This window comes from Phragmites australis, chromosome 22 (genome assembly GCF_958298935.1).
Source record: "Phragmites australis chromosome 22, lpPhrAust1.1, whole genome shotgun sequence".
Taxonomy (NCBI): domain Eukaryota; kingdom Viridiplantae; phylum Streptophyta; class Magnoliopsida; order Poales; family Poaceae; genus Phragmites; species Phragmites australis.
Genome location: NC_084942.1, coordinates 6,435,137 through 6,448,145, shown reverse-complemented (window position 1 = coordinate 6,448,145; position 13,009 = coordinate 6,435,137). Strand labels below are relative to the sequence as shown.

Genomic DNA, 13,009 nt, shown 5'->3' with positions numbered 1-13,009 from the left:
ATTCCTTTCCAAAGTAGAACTCCATGACCATCACTCGAAATGCATGCACATCACTACTGCTCCTATCACTACAGTACAGATTACATACGAAACTAGTACATACAAGTATAAATAATCTTTAAAGAATTATTATTTTATTATTATTAAAGATAATAATATATCTGTACCGCTATAGCGACCAACAAAAAGTTGCCATCGCAATCGGTAATTTAGCTTTCCATTGTTTAAGACTACAAACCTAATCGATTTGTCATATTTTCACGGTGCTACTACAACAAAAACAATGAGTACAATATGCTGCGAACAAAACCACGTTTTAAATCGACTTGTCATATTTTTATGGTACTACTACAATAAAAACAATGAGTACAATATTGGTGTGAAAAAACCACGTTTTATATGTATCCCATAGACAAAAATCAAAAAGAAAGACATCACCTACTTTGACCGGTCAACCTGACGACCCCTTCCTCCCGCCTCCCCCGTCACCTTTATATCTAGAGCCAAACTCGTTGAAGCAAGCCATATCAAAGAAACCGTACCAAGTTCTCCTCCCGCCGCCGGTGCCGACGTCTCGGTTGACCGGCCGAAGATGCTTCAGTGCTCCGTCGTCGTCGCCTTCGCTCGCCTCGCGCACGTGCTCAGCAGGGCGCTCAAGTCCCTCTGCTCCCCGACGTCGGCCGCGATGACCACGGTGATCCCACCCGCCTGGCTGCCCCCGGGCAGGAGCAAGAAGGTGGACCCGGTCGCACTCGTCGACGACAAGCCGGGCAGAAAGGACCAGCTGCAGCTCCTGGCGCTGCCTCCTGCTCTTCCGGCGTTCAATGGGGAGAGTACAGCCGAGGAGAAGAAGACGGCGAAGGCGGCGAGGGGCAGGCCGCCCAGGCTGGTCATACCGCCGCAGCCGGCCTGCGCTGCTGCGGTCGACCCGTTCGGCGAGGCGGCCGGCCGGGAGACGGACGTGGCGACGGAGGTGGAGGTGCAGGGGGAGGGCTTCTGCCTGGCGAGCAGGAGAGGGGTCAGGCACGCCATGGAGGATGGGTACGAGGTGATAACTGACAACAACATTGGTGGAGGAGGCTCCCAACTGGTAATTAAACAAAAAAAATTATTTGTCTGCTCCACATTATGCACCTGTTTAAATCATGACAAATTTACATTATGCACCTGTTTAAATCATGACAAATTTAATTAGGAGATTTTTAGACGAATCAAACTTAGATGACTCTAAAGAGAATCGTTCTCCAAATGAAAATCGATGCAAATAATAGAGGAATGCTGATACTAAGAAAGAACAAAGGCAGTATGAATGCTACATTAATTTTTTTATGGTAAAAATGTTCTTGAGTAGTGTTTCTCCGATTTCGTAAGAACTAAACTGCATAAACCTTGAAATATCATTTTTACAAAGGAGTGGTGATTGTTTGCAAAATAAATTAAACTATATTAATGTGTATAAAAATGTTATCTTTCTGGCGAATTCAACCTGTGCACAAAAAAAAAAATCAATTTTCCAAAACGATATTTTCCGAAAGGATATTGCTACAAATAAAAATAAATGTTGAAAAAAGCATTTGAATTTAAAATTTTGTTAGATGACGTATTTTAAACTAATTAACTAGTTAGTGTGAAACAAAATGCATGGGGTTTTTCTGTCACAGACCACGAACATTTCTATTTCTTGCAGAACAGAACATACGAAGTATTAAGAATAACCAAGTAAAAATTCCATTATATTATCCTAGTTAAAAGTATGAAAAGATTAATTAGAAACAAAGTAAGTTTACACGCTACGTATATAACATAGAAAGGATCCTGGTAAAAGAAAAGTATTTTTTAATGAACCGACAGGAGAGTTTTGCCAATTATATTAGAAAATTAGGAAACCCGACAGATTATTTTAGAAAGGAAGAGAAGGAACAAAACAGCAGCCGTAGCCGGACAAGACAGGACTACTCTCTCCTAGGTAGGCAAATGTTGATCAAAATGTACGATACATACGTGACCTGGAAATGGCGTCGTCGACCCACATGCAACGCACCCCTGATTCTAACAAATTTGTACAAGAAGCAAACCCAGTCAATTGCTTAGCGAGGAATTAAATTTCCAAATGTAGAACATTTTTTTTTCATAAGAACAAAATAAGAACGTTTTGGTCCTAGTCAACAGCAGCATTAAGATATAGAGCGCACGCAAAATTTCGTCGGTTTATGCATGTAACTTGTATTCAAAACACAGGACACAAACAAACCATGCATTTCAACGTCGTTTGATTTGATTGTTTTATCGATCGCAGGCGTTCTATGGTGTGTACGACGGGCACGGCGGCCGGGCAGCCGTGGACTTGGTCGCCGACAAGCTCGGAAAGAACGTCATCGCCGCGCTCGCCGCCTCGAGCCGGCAACAATCGGAGCCGTCATCGTCGTCGTCGTCGTCGATGCAGCAGGGCGAGGAAGATGAGGAGGAGCAGCAGGTCAATGCGGTCATGGCGGCGATCAGATCGGCGTACCTGACCACGGACAGCGAGTTGTTGAGCCAGGTACGTACGTACACATCATCATCGTGCTCATCCGTAGCTTAGCTAGCTTCCAATGGAAAAAGAAACTACTCTTGTTTGACCAGGTCTTTGCATTGCATGCATGCATGGGGGCTTTGAACGATTCAAACCTTAAGCTTCCCTTTGGTTGCCGTTATTAGTTGGAAAAAGCAACGACGTTGATCATATCGATGGCGAGATAGCTATAGCTTTGGTAGCTACGTATCCATAGATAGATCGATGATCTTCTTTCTTCTTTCTAGTGGTGCTTCTTTCTTCTTTCTAGTGGTGCATGCATGTAATCTCGATTCGATGGTGACTGAATAATCGTGGTCTTCCCTTGCCGTGCTGCTTCTGGTGTGTACGTTTTATGGTCATGAAATAACACACAAATGAGCAAATTAAATCTTAGAAAGGCGCACGCATGCTAGCCCAATGTGTATGTTTTATGGTTAAAAATCAGCAGCCTGTAATTAAGCACACTTTAGAGCACGTCAGTCTTAAATTGGTACCACTGTTACGTTTAATTACCAACGTATATTAACTAATCATCCGCTTCTGCGCATGTACGTCGTATGTAGGGTATACGTGGTGGCGCATGTGCTGCGACGGCGCTGGTGAAGGACGGCGAGCTCTACGTCGCCAACGTGGGCGACTGCCGCGCCGTCCTCGGCAGCTGCCACGGCGGCGTCGCCACTGCCCTGACGACCGACCACACCGCCGGCCGTGAGGACGAGCGCCGCAGAATTGAGAGCTCGGTAAGTGATCATCAAGACGTAGCAAGAACTAATGCGCCGCTTGTGGTCCGTAAAAACTTGCTGCAGTCACGGGCCGCGCCATGACTATCGAGCTAGTAGTACTGATCGGTGTGCGTATATTTGCATGAGCAAGGGAGGGTACGTGAGCCGCGGCAGCAGCGGCGTGTGGCGCGTGCAGGACTGCCTGGCCGTGTCACGCGCGTTCGGCGACGTGTCCATGAAGCCCTGGGTCACCTGCGAGCCGGAGGTCTCGCGCCGCCGCCTCACGCCGGACTGCCGCTTCCTCCTCGTCGCGTCCGACGGCCTCTGGGACAAGGTGTCCAGCCAGGAGGCGGTCGACGTCATCTCCGCGGCCTGGACAGGCACGCCCGTGGGCTCGTGCAAGGACCTGGTCGCCATGGCCAAGAGCAGGGGGAGCCGAGACGACATCACCGTCATGGTCGTGGATCTGCAGCGATTCCTGCGATAGAGACGCGCAGCCAGACATCGATCGGTCGATCAATGAAAGTTTCGTCATCAAATGTTAGTTTATCTCTTTCAAATTTTTTCACTTTGATGATTTGAGTACTGTAAATGATCTTGAATAGAGATTGTACGATAGGGCTGCCTTCCGAAGAGATTAATTGGATTGGACTTATCGGAAAGTGCAGAAGATTAGCGCGACATGTAAAATAGTATTGATGAGCTTTTGATCAAACGAGCTACTCTCCCCGGTCACAAAACATACACAAAAACATTTTGGACAAGCTTCTAGTCAAACTTATGTAGCTTTGATTATCAATATCTTTCAAAATATACAAACTGGAAACATGGAAATTATGAGCAGATTTGACTTGAAATGCACTTTCATAATATAATAACTTCATTGGATTTGTTAAACGTATCCCAATAGAAAATAGTAGTTAAATGAATTATATTATGTACTTATTTCGCTTTTTATTTGAAGTACTAAAACAAGACGAATGATAGCTTTTGTGTTAGCTAGCGATGATACCTGGTGTAGCTTTTTGTAGATGTTGTCGTGAAAATTGCGATTTAAAATCTTTGTGAATAGAGTCAGTACTACTCTTTGTTTTGTATGACAGAATTATGAAGGGCTAGAAATGAGGATGTTGTACATTATATTGTCCGTAGGCAGTGGCGGATCCACTCTTCTATCATCCTGTCAAGAATACATGCTTCTTCTTCTAGAGGCTGTTGGAAGCAATATAATTCTAATGTATATACTTCTAACATAGTATCATTCGATCCCTGCTCAGCATTCATGTGTGCAACTTCTTCTAGTTCATGAGCATGCACGTCTAATTTGGTCTCATTAAAACCACCACAATGCCAAACTGATCAAACTTTGTATGATAAGTATGTAGCATATAAAGATCAATATTGTGTGGCAATTGGCCTACAAAAGTATACGGTCTTAATACTGAGCAGGGTTAGTATGTGTATCTTCTGAGGGGTAGAATAAAAGACAAATCACAGGTACAAGGACGAACATAGATCTTTGAACATGTCTCAGGAATCAGATTGTAAGCTGTCTTCACAGCAGAGATCGATCTTTCTTCAATGTTTTTCTTCATAACAGGATGAATCGACAGGTCCATACTGGAGGAGTATGCATTGGCCTCAAATCGATCTTTCTCATGTTTGATTCGCTATACAAAACCGAAGTAAGCATGCCAACAGACCACTATATATTTCAGAGGAACAACAATTTCTTTTCTACAACAGAACATACATATGGAGGGGAGAAAAAAAAAATACAAGATCGACTTTGTACAATGTAGGTTCACTCTTGGCGGGCAACGCTCTCATCTTTGGTCATTGTGGCCGTGCATGGCTCTGGAGAAACGTTGCTCGATTTACTCGGCACAGATGCTTGTCACAGCGTTCTTATTGCCTCCACCAAGATCTGTAGATCAATGTCCTGCAGGACGATGCCATGGCATGGGAAGGCCTCGCTGCAATGGATCTTGGGGACCTTGCCTTTTCCTGCAACTCCGCGATGCGCAAACCGTGTCTTTTGGGATGCCTCGGTGTTTTCGGCGTGCCCGTCGCCGGTGGCCCTGTAGCTGTCGAAGAAGCTTTCACAGGGGCAACCACTGACGCTGGATGCATTATCCCGTTGTCCGATCCGTCCGACAATAGAGTTGAATGCAGTCTCCATAGTGGTTCCAGCCTGGTTGGATGAAATTGCAGCGGGGTACTCAACTGACAGTGTTACTCAGACAATTCTAACCAAGCTGAGCATCATTGAATCGGCAATGAGAAATTTTCAACTGAAGGATGGTGTGCTGAGGTACCAAGGGCGTGTCTGGGTAGGAAATAACCCAACTGTGCAAAGGATGATCATGGCGGCCTTACACTCCAGGGCAATCGGCGTTCACTCAGGGTTTCAGGTAACTTATGCTCGAATTCGGAGATTGTTTGCTTGACCTGGGATGAAACAGTGTATTCAAGAATCTGTTGCCGCGTGCTCGGTTTGTCTTCAGTCCAAGGCCGAACATGTAAAATATCCGGGACTTTTGCAACCTTTACCGGTGCCAGAGGGAGCTTGGCAAGTTGTTTCTCTGGACTTCATCGAGGGTCTACCCCGCTCTTCAGGATTTGATTGCATTTTGGTTGTGATGGATAAGCTGACAAAATATGCCTATTTCTTGGCTTTGGCGCACCCAGTCTTGGCTTTTCTTTTTTCGAAAGGGCAGCAGGAGATCTGCTGATGTTTTCATAGACAGGAAACAGCAAAAAAGAACAGGACGCTGCACAACATCCCGCCTCCCCCACCTCTCGCCACCCTAAAAAAAACAAAACAAACCCGATACAAAAGAGAGGTGGCGAGCTACAGGGAGGCACTAAAAGCACAGGAGAGTAACAACAAAGCTACAAGAAGAAAACACACAGTCCCCCAATTACTCCACAGAAACTCCTTCCTGCTCCCTCCAAGCAATTCTCCTAGCTTCAATGGAGTCTCTGATCATGTTGGCCAGTGTCTGCGCAAGCAATGTCTGGTGTTGGACTTCTGTTTCTTTCCTTCCAAATGTGCCACCAAAAATAGATCACAATGCCATTGAAGTCTCTTTTTTGGTTGTGATCAATGAGGCTGTTGGAGCGGTGCCACCATGCGCGAATCGTGTGAAAGGAATCCAACTGAGGAAGATGATTCAGCGCAAACCAATTGCATAAGGGTTGCCAAATTTCTCTAGTGAAAGAGCACTCTTTACAAAGGTGAATTGCCGTCTCCTCTTGATCACATAGACGGCATATTGTAGAGTCCCCCCAACCACGTTTTGCCAAGTTATCACCCGTAAGAATTTTATTTTGGAGTAGAATCCATGAGAAGTTTTTGCACTTGGGCTCTGCATTTGCTTTCCAAAGATTTGTCATGTTGTATTTTTTGATCTTGCCTACAAACTGAATGATATATGCACTCTTCGAGCTGTATTCCCCATTCTCAGTCCATCTCCACCTGATTGAATCTTGAGTCCCTTCGTTGATGCTAAAGCCCTGCAAGTTCTCCCAAAGAAGGGTCAATTGATGTAACTCTGATTCCATTTCAACATGACCGATCCAATTAATCCAACTATGATTTGGAAGAGCTTTATACACCAACTGATTTTTCCTTCTTGATTTTTCAAAAATGCTCGGTGTAATGTTCTTCGATGCTTGCCCATTAATCCAGTTGGAATGCCAAAAAAGGGTTTTCTTGCCGTCTCCAATGGTTACGATGGTTGAAGCGTTGAAAAGTTCCTTATCTGCCTTCTCACAGGGAAACTTCAAATGGGACCAAGGTCTATCACTTTCTTTCCAACTGTACCAAAGCCAACGGAGCCGAAGAGCGCGAGCAAATTTTTGTAACTCAAGAGTGCCGAGCCTACCTAAGGATTTGGGCAAACATACTGTGTCCCAATTGACTGAACAGTGGCCACCAGAAACTTTCTCCGGTACCTCTCCTCTCCATAGAAAAGCTCTTCTAACGGGGAATACGGTGAGGAAATAAATTGGTTGAGACGACATTACTGTTTTCACAAGAGTTTCTCTGCCTGCCAAAGATAGGAATTTACCCTTCCATCCCGGAAGCCTACTTCCGATCTTGTCAATTATTGGTTGCATTTCTGTTCTTTTCAGCTTTCTAGTATGAAGAGGCAGACCCAAATATCGACAGGGGAAGGTGCTGATTTTGCCCGGGAAATTTTGAAGTAAGGAGCCAATATGATCACTCTCACAATGAATTGGGTAAATCTCTGTTTTCTGCATGTTTGTTGTCAACCCTGAGCATCTTTCGAACACTGAAAGGATGGTGCATAGCGCCGTGAGATCGGATAGGTCAGGGCGAGCAAAAATGGCCGCATCATCTTCATATAAGGAGCATCTCAAATTTGCTCCCCGTGGTAACACCAGCTTTATGATATTTTCCTATGCTGCCATCTCAATTAAACGTTGCAAAGGATCAATGGCTATAATGAAGAGCATCGGCGAAAGGGGATCTCCTTGGCGAAGGCCTCTAGCATGACGAAATTGCTAACCCAGCTGCCCATTTAGGAAAACTCGAGATGTGGAAGTCCTTAAGAGTTGTGCAATCCAATATCTCCATCTCTGTCCAAAGCCGACTGCTTGCATCACATCCAACAAGTAAGCCCAATTTATTGAGTCAAAAGCCTTCGAGATGTCGAGCTTAATGAACAATGCCGGTGTTTTTGATCTTTGAAGTTCCCGGGTTACGCTTCGGACATAAATGAAGTTGTCATGAATACATCTTTTTTTTATGAACGCACTTTGACTTGGAGAAACAATGTCTTTGAGCCTCTTTCCCAAACGGTTTGCTAAGAGTTTCGTTATGATTTTGGAGACGTTGTTGGTCAGGCTTATTGGACGATAATCTGTTACCCTCTCGGCGTCACCTTTCTTTGGCAACAACAGGATGAAAGCCTCGTTTGAGAGCGCGGGATCTTGTCCATTCAAATTGTAGAAACTCTGAATTGCTTCCACCACATCTTCTTTAATGATATTCTAGGCTGATTTATAGAAGATCCCCATAAATCCATCCGGCCCTGGTGATTTCTCATTTGGCATCTTCTTAATACCTTGTTCAATTTCTTCTTCCGTAAAAGGAAGTTCTAAATCCGAAAGCTCTGTTGGAAGATAACCAATCTGTTCCCAGTTGAGGCTCTTCTCTCTCGGCTTTATAGTACCCAACTGACCTTTGAAAAATCTTAACAGCTCAACTTTTTTGTCTTCGACACCTACCGCCACACCTTGCTCCGTTTGTAAACATTGTATGAATTGTTTTTTCCTCTGAGAATTTGCTTTGATTTGGAAAAACTTTGAGTTCGTGTCACCCTTCCAAAGCCACGTCAGTCTAGAGTGTTGGCTCAAACGAGAACGCTCAATTGATGCAAGGCCCAGAACTTTTTTCTTAAGGTGCCTTCTAAAATCCCTCTCTTCTAGGGTAAGCTCTCTCTGCTCCTGGGCCACGTCCAATCTGAAAATGACTTCTTTTGCAATGGCTAAGCGCAGTTTAGTATTGCCAATTGATCTTCGTGCTCAAATCTTGAGAGCCTTGGCTGTTCTGTTGAGCTTCACCCATAGTCGAAGCAGCGGGTTAATGATGTTGAGCAGTTGCTCCCAGGCGTTCTGGACCGTTTCCAAGTAATTTGGCATTTTGGTCCAGAAAGATTCAAAACGGAACCCTGAATACCTCTCAGAATTTTCTTCACCATGGATAAGTAAGGCACAGTGGTCCAAAACCATCGATGATACCGCATCAAGAAGTGCCCGAGGGAAAAGGAGGTCCCATTCTGGAGTGACAAAGCAGTGATCAATGTGGGTTAAAGTAGGGTTCTCTTGTTCATTGCTCCATGTGTAGCGCCTCCCATGGAGCGGCAGCTCTTTAACCTGCAAATCGTCTAAAGTACGTTTAAAACTTCCCATAAGACGCTGGTTCAGTCTACCGTTGTTCTTATCCTCGACTCTGTATATCAGATTAAAGTCGCCTAATAAGAGTCATTCAGCGTGCACCTGTTGTTTGATACCTTTCATATCCTCCAGGAACTCCAACTTTTGCTCTTCAGTTTGTGGCCCATACACAGTGGTGATCGACCAGGATACTTTCTCGTTGAGCATCGTAATGTCAGCCGAAATCGTGCACTCAGTTGTAAAGATATTGCTCATAGAGAAGAAGTTGGCAGAGCAAGCAAGGATGATACCGGCACTAGCACCAATCGATGGCCAGAAAGCAAAATGTTACGCAAACTCCGCACCCAGCGTTTCAACGACGTCTTGTTGAGACCAAACCTGCAACTTGGTTTCTTGTAAGCAAACAATCTTAGCTCCTGAGGATGCCACCATATTGTGCACCGCCGATCTTCTAGCAGGGCAATTCAAACCTCGGACGTTCCAACACAAGATGTTGCAATTAAATTGAGCCATAAGGATAACACAGCATACTACTTGGATTCTGAATGGAATAGCGAGCTGATACAAAACAAGACAAAGTTGACCGCTGACAGCAAGGCGCACTACTCTGTTGCGATCTTCGTCTCCGCTGGGACTCACCATTTGTCCACTTGAAGCCCTTGTGATTGACAGGAAGTCTTCTGTTGTCGGAAGCTACTGCAGCTCGGTTGAACATCAACCAGTTGGGGTAAATCCCCAGACACCAGACTGCTACACTAAGGAAAAGTTGAATTTGAACAATGCTAGGGCTCCCAAACAGAAGAGGAGGTACACCGATAACAACACATACCATCACTAACAGAAAGCTAGGACTACAATCTATTGCCTGATAGACGAGGCAACTTCTTCCTGACAGCACTTTCTTCATCAAACCGTGGTCTCTCCTGTAGGAGCCGCCTTCCTTGATTTCTTCTGCTTGAGATGATTCCACTTCTCGACCAGCAGGTTGACCACCTCCATCACCGATTTGGTGAGAGGTTGCTCGAAGCGCTGTAAATAGCGAACAGATAAGGATTTTTTAAACGAACTCGGAGGTGATAGCTCTGCTAGCTTCTTAGCTAGCACTTCTTGTGCAAGTTGTTCTGAGGTTTTACCCTTTGTGCATTTGTTGGCGACTCTCTTGCTACGTCGAGGGGACGGTGATGTGCCTTGTGAAGCTGTACAGCGAGGGGGACTGGAAACTGGGGGCACTAGACATAGGGGAGTAACAGGTGACCCAGCTACTGATTCAACGAAAACTTTCAAATTTGGTACCTCAATGTTGATGTTCGTAGCAGCAGTGTTGCTTCCTAACTCTGCGGCCTGACTTCCATCTTGGTTTGAGTTGTTTGTAGGTGCCGCCAAATCGGTGAAATTCTGGATTTCTTCCACGACCTCGGGAGTCAGCAGGTCCATCGCCTCCCGCTGCGAGGGGAGATCTTCATTCCATTGGTCTTCTTGCTGAGGTAGTCCCGCAGGTGTACCTGACTTGAACAGATTAGTCGATTGGTCCCAGGACATCCCGAAGTAGTCCGCCGCCGGCGTGGTGGAGTCTGATGGAGGTGCAGATATGGGCACCGGTCGCTGGGCTAAAGAGGCATGGGGACCTGCAAAAACTGAGGTAGCAGCCAATTCGTCGAACATAGGGTCACCAGCCTTGAGAAGAGGACAAGGAGGCAAACTGGAAGAAGTCAGAGCAGCCAACTAGTCACCTTCTTGATCGGGGAACCGCAGAGTCTTGCGTGAAGGTGTGCAAACAGTGGCTATAGGTGACGTGAATGAGACCCTCCTGCCCCATTGCTGCTTCTGAACGCCATGGTGACAAAAATGGATCGGGCTTCTCGGAGGGGATCTTGAGCGATGATGCACTGCGTTGTTGCCCTGACGCCTGTATCTTCCACGATGATCACCCCATTGAACTGCACTTCCCTCATCTCGACAAGGTCGTGAGAGCCGAGACCAGAGAGAGCAGCTCTGATGTCTGCTTGTGCTGCGCCGAATGGTGGATGTACGACCGGTCGAGGTGCAGATGAAGACAGCTCGTCTTCATCATCGTAGTAACCTGCGAAATATATTAGATATACTATGAAATATATTGAATACGGCAATTTAGTGTCGTCCATTACCTAAGAGGCATGCAAGCGGTGAGGGTGTCGGCACTAGGCATGGTCTAGATGGCAGCGTCGAGACATGTAGGTGCACCTAATATTTGTTTGAAATCAATGTATCAGTAACAAAAGAATATCTCTAACTGTCGTACGTATGAAATATGTGTACCTATTGTGTCCGGGCATATAGGGTGTGGTCCAGGTGGCCGTGTGGGTGTCGGTCCCAGTGGACGGTGTTGCACATCAGACCGCCTGGACGACTCTGCGTGGACCCTACTCGACCTAGCAGGAGCACCGGCGACGTCTGCGGTGAATCGGCAAGAGGTAAGCTTCAGGGCCCGCGTGGTCTTGTCGAAAACCCACTTGACAAACCCCGCTACATCCATCGCACTAAGCTGCACCCCTTGACTGAGGTGGTCCATGGTTCCAATCGTGTCCCTATAGATATCGTAAATGATATCGGCCTGTTAAAACAAATAAGAAATGAGAATTTCAGTTTATAGTCGTTCTTATGGGATTATATGATAAATAAATGAGATGTTAATTACACATACCGCTAATGCAGCATCCTCATCCCAATAGCCTGGGTAGGCCTCCGTAGTTGACACGACATGGTGCCGGACAGCCTCTGGGGTATAGGTGACCCGTGTACATGTATGCGAGATGTACCATTGTAGGTACTTCTCGAAGCTCGGCTCGGCGAAAGGACGAGGCTCCTCGACGGCATCCTCAAGGGCATGGGACCACGCTGAGACGTATGGCGTCAAGCGACCTGCCCAGAGGTTGCCACCTGGCTATCCCTTTTGTGTATACATGCAAGTCAACCACGTTAAATAGACTATCAATGAGAAGAATGATATGGATTATTTATTTGATTTTAGTTACCTATGGATGTGGCCTGGAACCGTGCGAAAGTTAGCGAGGGGGAAAGCCTGGAAGCATCAGAACTGCCTCATGATACGATGGGGTGAGTACTCCTCGACGTAGATGTCGAATACGAGCGGCTTCTTCATAAGCCAATACTCCTCGTCACGGCTACACAACAAAGACAGACCAAAAGGCGCACGAGCTTGGATGAACAAGTGGTTGTAGGCGGTCCAGACCACATCGTCTAGACGAAGACGATCGAACTGCGACCTAAAGAGCTCGTACACGCTATGAGTCTGCTCGTGTGCCTAGTGCAGCTATGGAGAAACATAGTAAGAAACCAGAACTAAAACATGTGACAAGTGAAACATTAATATATTTCGTATGTACCCGGCGTCGACACCACAGCGAGCCCATGGTGGGCCCGTCCTCCTCAAGCTCGTCGTACCATTCCTCAGAGTACGAGGACTGATCCACAATGGGCCGGCTATCGCGAACCGCTCATAAGACCACAGCTACACCAGTATTAGGCACCCAGCAAATGTGGCTAGTGGCTCCTTCATGCACACGTTACACAAGGCTCGATACGTCGCAGCAAGGACAGCAGAGGCCCAGCTCAACTAGGGGACATCATCAGGCTCTGCATCTGTGATCTACCTTGGGTACGGAACAAGAGTCATCGACATCAGGTGGCCTTGGCCACTAGTGAACATAACCCAGCCGAACAACCAAAATAGGTAGGTCTCCAAGTGCCTCGAGACCGAGTACAAGCTGACCTTCAGGTGCATAAATGCAGGCTACAAGTAATGCAA

The 13,009-nt window shown here is 46.1% G+C and overlaps 2 protein-coding genes across 2 annotated transcripts; one reads left to right on the top strand and one right to left on the bottom strand.

The window, feature by feature from the left end:
* Positions 1-538: 538 nt before the first annotated feature.
* On the top strand, positions 539-3,991 carry LOC133904980 (probable protein phosphatase 2C 77). The gene is made up of 4 exons (XM_062346655.1): positions 539-1,090; positions 2,297-2,539; positions 3,118-3,294; positions 3,428-3,991. The coding sequence occupies exons 1-4, from the start codon at positions 593-595 to the stop codon at positions 3,761-3,763; spliced, it is 1,254 nt and encodes a 417-aa protein (XP_062202639.1). The 5' UTR covers positions 539-592; the 3' UTR covers positions 3,764-3,991.
* A 5,692-nt stretch (positions 3,992-9,683) lies between these two features.
* On the bottom strand, positions 9,684-11,196 carry LOC133905301 (uncharacterized). The gene is made up of 2 exons (XM_062347061.1): positions 10,338-11,196; positions 9,684-10,233 (listed from the first exon to the last, which is right to left on the bottom strand). Exons 1-2 carry the CDS (start codon positions 10,864-10,866, stop codon positions 9,704-9,706), a joined length of 1,059 nt encoding a protein of 352 aa, XP_062203045.1. The 5' UTR covers positions 10,867-11,196; the 3' UTR covers positions 9,684-9,703.
* Between the last annotated feature and the right edge of the window lie 1,813 nt (positions 11,197-13,009).

Excerpts from the sequence above, each read along its gene's own strand:
- LOC133904980 (XM_062346655.1), top strand. The coding sequence starts at position 593 with ATGCTTCAGTGCTCCGTCGTCGTCGCCTTCGCTCGCCTCGCGCACGTG. Across the intron at positions 1,091-2,296 it reads GTGGAGGAGGCTCCCAACTG|GCGTTCTATGGTGTGTACGA; the intron begins GTAATTAAACAA and ends TATCGATCGCAG. Across the intron at positions 2,540-3,117 it reads ACAGCGAGTTGTTGAGCCAG|GGTATACGTGGTGGCGCATG; the intron begins GTACGTACGTAC and ends CGTCGTATGTAG.
- LOC133905301 (XM_062347061.1), bottom strand. The coding sequence starts at position 10,866 with ATGTTCGACGAATTGGCTGCTACCTCAGTTTTTGCAGGTCCCCATGCC. Across the intron at positions 10,234-10,337 it reads CGCCAACAAATGCACAAAGG|CGCTTCGAGCAACCTCTCAC; the intron begins GTAAAACCTCAG and ends CGCTATTTACAG.